Here is a 9,525-nt window from a genome sequence, read left to right as displayed (position 1 = left end):
GGAGCAGGGAGGGAATAAAGGCCCACAAACGCCCACACCCCACACCGGGTGTGGACAGACTGTGTTACTGGATTTGCATTTTCAAAGAAGGGCTTGGAGAGGCCCCACCAGGGTAGAATTACGACCAGAGTGGGAGGCGGGGCCAGAGGGCGGTCCCTGCCGGTGCCCCACACAAACCTGGACAGGCCTGACCCCCAGCGTCTGCCAGACTAGGTTGGTCCCACTGCTGGGAAAGGCCATCTGTCAGACACCATGCCATCTCCCTGGCCATCAAGGCCCCAAAGAGGCACCAGGCCAAGGCCCCTATTTCCAAAATGAACCAGGTCCCATTTCAGAATGACTCTCCCTGGCAATCTCCTCAAGCTTTGACTCCCTGAAGCAAAACTTACAGGAAAGGTGACACAGGACAGATTCTGACAGATCACTGTCAGCTGCCACATGGACATCAACACACAGGTTTCCTGACCACGAGTACTGGAAATCCCTATTAGTGATGTTCCTGCAACAGCAACTGGTGTGCCCGTGAGCAGGGCCAGGTATGTCCGTGAGCAGGGCAGGTGTGTGTGTGAGCAGGGCCAGGTGTGTGTGTGAGCAGGAGCAGGTGTGTCCATGAGCAGGGCCAGGTGTATCTGTGAGCAGGAGCAGGTGTGTCTGTGAGCAGGGCAGGTGTGTGTGTGAGCAGGGCAGGTGTGTCTGTGAGCAGGGCCAGGTGTGTCCGTGAGCAGGACAGGTGTGTCTGTGAGCAGGGCCAGGTGTGCCCATGAATAAGAGCAGGTGTGTCTGAGCAGGGCCAGGTAAGCCTGTGAACAGAAGCAGGTGTATCTGTGAGCAGGGCCAGGTGTGCCCGTGAACAGGGCAGGTGTGCCCGTGAGCTGGGCCAGGTGTGCCCGTGAGCAGGGCCAGGTGTGCCCGTGAGCAGGGCAGGTGTGCCCGTGAGCAGGGCCAGGTGTGCCCGTGAGCAGGGCCAGGTGTCTGTGTGAGCAGGGCCAGGTGTGCGTGTGAGCAGGGCCAGGTGCGTCCGTGAGCAGGGCCAGGTGTGTCCGTGAGCAGGGCAGGTGTGTCTGAGCAGGGCAGGTGTGCGTGTGAGCAGGGCCAGGTGTGCGTGTGAGCAGGGCCAGGTGTGCCCGTGAACAGGGCAGGTGTGCCCGTGAGCAGGGCAGGTGTGTCCGTGAGCAGGGCAGGTGTGTCCGAGCAGGGCAGGTGTGCCCGAGCAGGGCCAGGTGTGCCCGTGAACAGGGCAGGTGTGCCCGTGAGCAGGGCCAGGTGTGTCCGTGAGCAGGGCCAGGTGTGTGTGTGAGCAGGGCCAGGTGTGCGTTTGAGCAGGGCCAGGTGTGCCTGTGAACAGGAGCAGGTGTATCCGTGAGAAGGAGCAGGTGTGTCCGTGAGAAGGAGCAGGTGTGTCCGTGAGCAGGGCAGGTGTGTCCGTGAGCAGGGCCAGGTGTGCATGTGAGCAGGGCCAGGTGTGCCCGTGAGCAGGGCAGGTGTGTCCGTGAGCAGGGCCAGGTGTGTCCGTGAGCAGGGCAGGTGTGCCCGAGCAGGGCCAGGTGTGCCCATGAGCAGGGCAGGTGTGCGTCTGAGCAGGGCCAGGTGTGCCCGTGAGCAGGGCAGGTGTGCCCGTGAGCAGGGCCAGGTGTGCGTGTGAGCAGGGCCAGGTGTGTCCGTGAGCAGGGCCAGGTGTGTCCCTGAATAAGAGCAGGTGTGTTTGAGCAGGGCCAGGTGTGCCTGTGAACAGGAGCAGGTGTATCTGTGAGAAGGAGCAGGTGTGTCCGTGAGCAGGGCAGGTGTGCGTGTGAGCAGGGCCAGGTGTGCCCGTGAGCAGGGCAGGTGTGCCCGTGAGCAGGGCCAGGTGTGCCCGTGAGCAGGGCAGGTGTGTCCGTGAGCAGGGCAGGTGTGTCTGAGCAGGGCCAGGTGTGCCCGTGAGCAGGGCAGGTGTGCCCGTGAGCAGGGCAGGTGTGTCTGTGAGCAGGGCCCGTGAAGAACTGCCCTTCGATAGATTCGGGGACCAGGGACGGCGTGCAGAGTAGGGTAAGGTGGGGGCCGGCAGGAGGCATGTGTCTGGGAGCCCGGACAGGCCACAGGGAACCCAGAGCCCCGTCCCCCAGCCTCCGCATGTTGCTGTCTCCCGTCACTCTCCCTGGGGGCGCATGAGCCCCTCCCCTGGCCCCGTCTCCCTGGGAACCTGTGGTGGACGAAGCAGTTCAGACCCGCCTCCCAGGGACCCTCTCCGGGAAATGCCAGCCCCCTCTCCCCGCCCACCTGCCCCTGGGCCCTGCTCTGAGAGGTGGGAGGGCCCACCAGCGTGGCCCCTGAGTCCCAGAGCACATTCCCAGGCTCGGTCCTGATCCCGAGACTCCAAACCTTCTGAAACTCCACATCCGTGTCCTTGAAGGGAGCCCAACGCTGCCCAGGTCACACACAAGGGTCCTGCACTGGCGGCTCCCCATGCCGCGTGGGTGCGGTGCGAGTCCAGGCCTCTGAAACAGTGGGAACCAGCGTCCTCCTCAGGGACACCCTGCGGCCCTGAACCCCAAAGAGACAAACGATCCTTGCTAGATAACCAGGCTGGGGTGCCCTGAAGCCTTGGGACCTGCAGAGGTCCCTGGAGAATTCCCTATTTGCGTGCGGGGGCAGGGCCGCAGAGGCTGGCAGGCCTGGGCGGGGAGGCTGCTCCCCCCACCAGGCCCCTCGGCTCCGGCTCCCAGCAGCGCCCCACCCACTAGAGGCAGGATCTTGTGCTGGGTTCTTGGGTTAACATCTTCCGCTAAAGGCACGGCGCCAGCCCCTCTGGGTGCACCGGAGTCTGCGTGGGACACGCTGTGCTGCAAGCAGGATTGAGAAACAGGCCCTGGGCCCCTGTCGTACACCACAGGCCCTGCAGAGGGACAGGGCTTCTGGGGCCGGGTGCATCAGAGGGAAGCTTCTGGAAGCCGCTCCGGCTCTCGTTGTGCCCCTGCTCAGTGTCCCTGCTCTTCACTCCCACGTCCTCTGAGTCTTTACGCCTGGACCCAGGCCAGCGAAAGCTCTAGGTGCTGAAGCCCCGGGGATGGTCACTGGGCCCACCGATGGGACTCCGGGGCCCAGGGTCCAGACTGAGATCCCATTCTGTGCAAGAACCCTCGAGGGACCTGGCCACACAGATATAAAGCAGGACCCTGCTCAGACCTCGTGGGCCGCCAGGAGTGCAGCTGCGGACGGGGCTGAGCGAGGGCACCGCGCGCTGGCCCGGCTGCGGCAGCACCTTACCAGAGGCCGCCAGACTCTCAGCGACAACGCAGAGAGAGCGAACAAAACGTGCAGAGAGAAGAGAAAGACAGCAAGACACACCACTCCCTGCTCCTCTGAGGCTTCCGGGCAGGCCGTGTGGGCTGTGGCGGGCAGAGGCACCAAGGCGCCCCAGGCTGGCACCTTCCAGAACACTCCATGCAGCTCACCTCCCTGCCCTCTGCCTTTCACCAGGGCCCAGAGCCCACCTGGAGGCTTGGGCCCCGGCATCGGGGTCCGGAGGTGCAGTGCCCTTGCTGCTGCCCCTGGGGGAACAAAGGCCACGGGCAGCCCACAGACCCCCTGAGGCGGCCAGGTGCCACTCCCCACGCCTGCCGGTTCAGCTCCATCCCTGAGTGCACTTGAGCACCACACGGCCTTTGGCAGTCGTTCATGGCTTTTCTCATAACGTGGCCCCCCCCTCCGTGGCCGCCTCGGACACTCGATGTGAATGACCACTCGCCCCAGCCGAGGGCCGCTCCAGGCAGCGAGAGCCTCCCGGGCGGACAAAGCAGGCTTTCTGAGCTGCGCACTCCCGAGAAACACCCGGACGGCCAGGAATCCCACCCTCCCCGGGACACGGCCCCAGCGAGAGAGCTGGCGTGAGCTCGGCTGTGTGAGCAGGACGTGGCTCGGGTCCCAGATCCCACAGCCTAGGGTCACTGGCCCCAGCAGGTCCCCGGGGGCCAGGATGTGCAGGCGCCGAGGCCAGGCCATCCGGCGTTCCCACTCACATCCAACTGAGTTCTCTCCAAGGAGAAAAACAAGCGGAGCACTGAGCTGCTGTCCTGTCTGCTCCCTGAATATCCCTGGGGTCACGGACCCGTCTTGCACTGTCCTGCAGCAAGGTCACCCTGGGAGCCCCAGCCTCTGACCTGGGGAGCTGCACCCAGCTGGACAGGCCTAGGGGCAGCCAGCACAGGAGAGTGGGCAGGNGGGGTCCAGGACGGGGTTTGGGGGCGGGCAGCCAGCACAGGGCCCAGGACAGGCTGTGTGCTCTCCAAAAGATGACTTCGTGGGGCAGGAGCCTTTGCAGTAGGGAAACTGAAGAAGGCAGGGGCATCTTCAACCCCCCACCTACCTTGAGGGCTTCTGGGTCACTCTCCCTGGCCCCTTGATAGCAGGACATTCTCCCGTCACCATGAAGCCAGGGATTTTGGGGGGACCCACTTCCCTCAGAGAGTCTCAAAANGCCTGGTGGCATCCAAAAAATGGCAGGTAAATGCAGCACTAAATACGCAGACGGTGTCAGCACCTGCTGAGCTCACCCTCAACGCGTCTCATCGTTAGAGACACAAAACACCTATGAAGAGAGTCACGAGCAGTGGCAAGAGTGGATTTTCTCCCCATTTCTTCCCTCATTTCAAGGCTGCCTCTGCGTCATTGAAACCGCGGAATAAAGGCTCCTGCGGTCCCCGTTCCCGGCGGGGCCTGCTCCCCAGAGGCGTGTGAACAAAACACCCCGGCAGCCCGACCTCTGTTCTCTGCCCTGACGGCCGCGTTCTGTGCTCAGAGGCGGTAAGAGAACACGACACCCTCCAGGGAAGCTTCTGGATTCGCACGCTGCAGCCTGACACTCTCACCGGGGTGATCACGGGGCGCGGGTGCCGCCGAGAGGGGCTGGGACCCCGAGCGCGAGCGGAGTCTCTGCCGAGGGATCACGCTCATTCTGGGCCTCTCCGCGGCCCTGGGTCTCCAAGAATTCGGGTTCCCTTCACACCCTCTACGCCCTGATTCCCTTCGTCCCGCGGGCAGCAGCCTCCCCAGGCCCGGGCGTCCGCACGGCGTCCGCGTAGCTGGACGTGGAGGCGGCGGGGAAGGGGCTGCCGGGGCGTGTGACGCCCCGAGAGGCCACGGCGCCTCATTCGTCCCCATGAACTAAGCCAGCTGCCCGCCGCAGCGCGGTCGCGCCCTCTCTCGNTGTGGATCTCAGAAAATGAAGGGTATGGGGACCAAGGGACAGCCGCAAAGGGCACCAGGGCACACCCCCAATCCTGAGAGAAGGCCCCAGAACCAAGGACAGTGGAATTGTGGGAGCGCGGCCTGGGGCACCAGCAAGGACGGAGGAGTGTGGGGCTCGGCCCACCGGGGCCCCAGGGCCAGGAGGTCCTCAGAGGAGCTCAGGGCACCCTGGCTCCGAGATGGCGGCCCAGGCACAAGAAGGGACTCGATAACCCGTGGCTCATCGTCTGGGCCACGCTTTCTCTGAGACCTGTCCTAAGCTGCTCTCCCCACGGGGCCCCCCCGCACAAGACCCCACCATGACACGGAAAACACCGAAGCCCCAAGCATGTGGGTGCCGCATCTCGCGCGCTTCACACTCTGGTCTTGGCAGGCGGGCTGGGCCGGAGGAGACTTCAGACTCCCGGACAGATGCCCCTGTGCAGGGGGTGCCTACGGGTTGCACAAGGACACGGGTGAAAACTTCTAGCAGCTCAGCTGCCCAGCACACTGCTGGGCCCCACAAGTGCCCGGCCAGGGGTCTCTGTCAGCACCTGCAGGCAGCCTGGGGGTCAAATGTGCTCCCTCTGCAGGGGACAAGTGTAGCGGGGTGAGAGGCGGTCCCAAGAAAGGCACGGCCACGTCCTGACCCCCAGAACCTGTGAATGTGACCTTGTTTGGAGAAAGGGTCTTGGCAAGTGTCATCAGGCTGAAGACCTCAAGGCCGGGTCTGATTTGCCTGGAGGCCCTGAACCCAATGACAAGTGTTCTTGGAAGACAGAGACACAGATATGGGGGAGCTCACGTGATGACGGAGCCACAACCCTAGAACCCCGGGGTCTGCAAGAGGCAAGAAGGATCCTCCCCAAGACCCTCTGGAGGGAGCGAGACCCTCCCCCACCTGGACCCCAAGCCTCCGGCCCCAGAACTGAGAGAGGATAAGGTTCAGTGTGTGACGCCGCCGTTTTGTGGCCCTTTGTCACAGTGGCCTCGAGCGCTCAGGGGCCCAGAGAGACCAGAGGAGGGGCACCCTCCACAGAACGGCGCGTGGAGGACAGAAGCCAGGCGCGGCGGCCCAGAGGGCCCAGAGGGTCAGGCGGGGCCGGGTTCCGGGGGCCCCTGCAGGACGGGCTCCGAGGGCAGAAGTGCCATATGACAGGCAGCTGCCTGCTGGGACTCCCGCTTGGTCTCAAGCTTATGGCACAGGCGGAGGAAGAGGCGGCTCACACAAGCCGGCTGGTCTGGGGATGGCTTCCAGTGGGTGCAGAGCAGGCGCCCGTGCCCTCCCAGCCCTGCCGCAGGGGCGAGGCGGCCGGGCCCCGGCCTCGGGGGGAGCCAGAGTCTGCTCACACCGCAGGCAGACCCCAGAAGCTGGCCATGGATACAAAAACTTTTCTTCACGATCCCAAACAAAACGTGAACCAACGGAACCCGGTCACAGATGCAAAGCATCAACGCTTTGCAGTCATGTTGGGGCAGGGCCGGGAGCGCAAGGCCGGCTCCGCGGCGAGTCGGTCAGCGCCGCCGCCACACTGCCGCCGCCTCCACGGACGCGGGGGAAGCATCCGAAGGAAGTCAGCACCTACGCATCAAGCAAATTCTTAGTAAATCAAAAAAGAGGAAAACTCCTTCATCTGAGAAAAAGGGTCACCTGCAAAAAACTGAAAAAAGTCGCCGCACTTAAAACGAAATATTGAAAGTGTTTGTTTTTAAGTTGGAGCGAGTACGGTATTCCATGTCAGTATAGAAAAACAAGAAAAGGAAATGAAGATATAAAAAGTGTCAGGAGAAAAAAAAACTCATTATCTGCAGTTTGTAGGGTTGTACACACGCCAAACTGAAGGAATCCCAGGACAATGATTAGAATAAGTAAGTGAGTCTAGTGGTGTTTCTGGATACATGGTCAACACACGAAGGGCCATTTCATTTCCATGTAACAGCAGAGACACACAGTAAAAAGCATTTAGAAATGCAACATTTAAAATACGAAGAAATGCAAATTCCTAGGAACACAGCTCATAAAGGACGCACAAGACCATCGACACAGAAAACTCAACCACTGAAGGAAACGAAAGATCCAAACGATAACATATAAACACGGTTTGGAATCTACATACAGAAAGACGTCAACTGTCCCTAAATTCAACCATAGTTTTAGTTTAATCTGGATAAAAACTCCAACAATTTTCATGTCTGGCGTCTAGAAGCACTGAGCTGATGTATGGGGGCGAAGGGCTGTGAACACACAGTGATCTTAAAAGAAGAACAAGGTTTGCTCCGTGGGCATTGAGACTCCAGATAAAGGTCCGGAAGCGAAGACCTCTGGTGCAGGGACAGAATCACCAGTGGGACGCCACACCCAAGCACATGTGCACACGCGTGTGACAAGGTGGTCCCTGCACACAACCGGAGGAGCAGGTTTGCAATAAACGGCAGCGGGCGGAACAGAAGCGCACAGGACGCGGGGACGCCGCCCTTCGGGCCTCGGGGAACCGACGTCGGAAAGGCAACATCACTACTCAGGAAGGTGAGGGCCGAGGGTACCTGACCTTCTCGGGGTAGGGAAGGGTCCGCTGCACAGGACTCATGCAGCAAATATCGGCTTGTCTCCAGAACCCGTAAAGGACCCTACAACTCAACGAGAAGAAGAAAGCAAGTCCAGAGAAACAGGCAGGGGCCCTGGACGGGCACTTCCCGCGGAAAGGGGTGGAAGCCCAGGAGGAAGGGACCTGCAGGGGCGAGAATGGAGCCTCTGACCCCGAAGACGCGGGGGCAGCTGACCAAGCAGCAGGGACTCCGAGCCAGGGCGGAGCGGGCAGCACAGCCGCGGGGACCCATCTACCCACAGAGGAGCATCCTGCTTCCAGGGAGAGGGTGCGGCCAGCCCCTAGGAAAGCAGGCCAGGGGCCACCAAAGGCCGAGGGGCACAGGGTCGGGGGCCACAGGGGCTGCCACAACCGGTTCTCAGAAGCACCAAGAAGAGGGGCCACCCTAAAGCATCACCCCCCCAGTGAGGCCCCACCCCTCAAGCCAGGGGCATGTCCCTAGCTGGCTGGACTATGGGACACAGCCTCAGGATAAAGAACCAGGATCCCCTGTTCCCTCCTGGGACAGGTGAATATTCCGGAGAGACGCCACACAGACAGAGGAGCCTTGTGCTGGCCACTCAACCCAGACTCAACTAAGCAGGGCAGCCTTGGGTGGTCCCACCTGGCCAGCAAACCGCTAGCTGAGGTCAGGGAATGGGGGCCACCCCTGCTGGCTGGCAGATTCGTGAGCAAAAGCAAACGGGTCACTGTCTTAAAGGCCTCGTTTGGGGACAGTCTGTCACGCAGCATTAAACAACCAGAGTGGGGCTGAGGGTCAGTGGGCGCACGAAGTATATATACCTGGATCGAGAAGGAGGGTGTGGACAGGCTTTTTACAGACAGCCTGCGACCCAGGACTGGCTAGAGTCACATTTGAGGGGAACCTAACTTAAGGTCGGTTGCAGGGCCAGACCCACATCTGCACCCCACGCCCACATCCTGCACAGCTGGCTGACCCCTCCCAACTGCAGATGAGACAGTGGGGCGTGGGAGGCCTGCACAAGGTCACGGCGGGGGCGGGGGGGCCTGCTTTGTGGCACCCAGCTTCTGGCTCACCTGCCCCCTGGCTGGCGCTCAGCAGACGTGCAGTCACACAGGTGAGACAGGGTGGCCCAGGCCAGGAGGCCACATGGAGCCCACGAGGCGGCACTGCACTTGTGCCAAGAGAGTCAGAGACACAGGCACCCTGGGGACACGCTGGAAACACGCAGGGACACGTGGGGACACGCAGGGGCACACACTGGGGACACATGGGTGTGCCCCACCACACAGGCAGCCGGAGGGGTGGAAAAGGCTCCCGGTGGTGTTAACGTCTAGGCTTGAGAAAAGGGAAGAACCCATCATTCCTCACCACAAACCTAATTAACAAAAAGAAAAAGTCGGCATGAACGTGCTCCTCCCAGGTCAAGCTGGCGGGTCCCCGCTGCTGAGACCAGCGAGAGCTCCGGGCGAGGGCGGGAAAGGTGTCTTCACGTGGCGCACAAGGCAAAACACTGTCACTGCCTTACACTCAGCGCAAGACTTTGGACTCTTCACCAAAGAAGGTCCTGAGTTTGGACATTAAATTGCAACTCACGGCTGAGTGGCCGTCCTGTGTTATCATACGGTTCCAGGGGAATAAGGGGCCCGGAAACAGACGACGCCCCACATCAGATGAAATCTGGGGAGGAGGGAGGAGCAGCCGTTCCCCACAGGCCATTCCCAGGGGCTCACACAGGTCTGCACCCCCCCTCCC

At 61.8% G+C, this 9,525-nt stretch overlaps 1 protein-coding gene across 2 annotated transcripts in view; it reads right to left on the bottom strand.

Annotated features, from left to right (window-relative positions):
- The window catches only part of TPPP (tubulin polymerization promoting protein), a 25,207-nt gene that overhangs the window by 15,420 nt on the left and 262 nt on the right, over positions 1 to 9,525 (bottom strand). Inside the window, exon 1 of one of the 2 annotated variants that reach the window (XM_077749435.1) lies at positions 2,359 to 2,442. The exons of the other annotated variant lie outside the window; for it this stretch is intronic. Coding sequence (XP_077605561.1) covers positions 2,359 to 2,375 — 17 coding nt within the window. The 5' untranslated portion in view covers positions 2,376 to 2,442. Of the gene's footprint in view, positions 1 to 2,358; positions 2,443 to 9,525 lie in introns of those variants that run through there. 2 annotated transcript variants of the gene reach the window in all.

The sequence above is a fragment of the Crocuta crocuta genome, unplaced genomic scaffold (assembly GCF_008692635.1).
Source record: "Crocuta crocuta isolate KB4526 unplaced genomic scaffold, BGI_CrCroc_1.0 scaffold89, whole genome shotgun sequence".
Lineage (NCBI taxonomy): Eukaryota > Metazoa > Chordata > Mammalia > Carnivora > Hyaenidae > Crocuta > Crocuta crocuta.
This window is presented reverse-complemented; position numbering and strand designations above follow the sequence as displayed.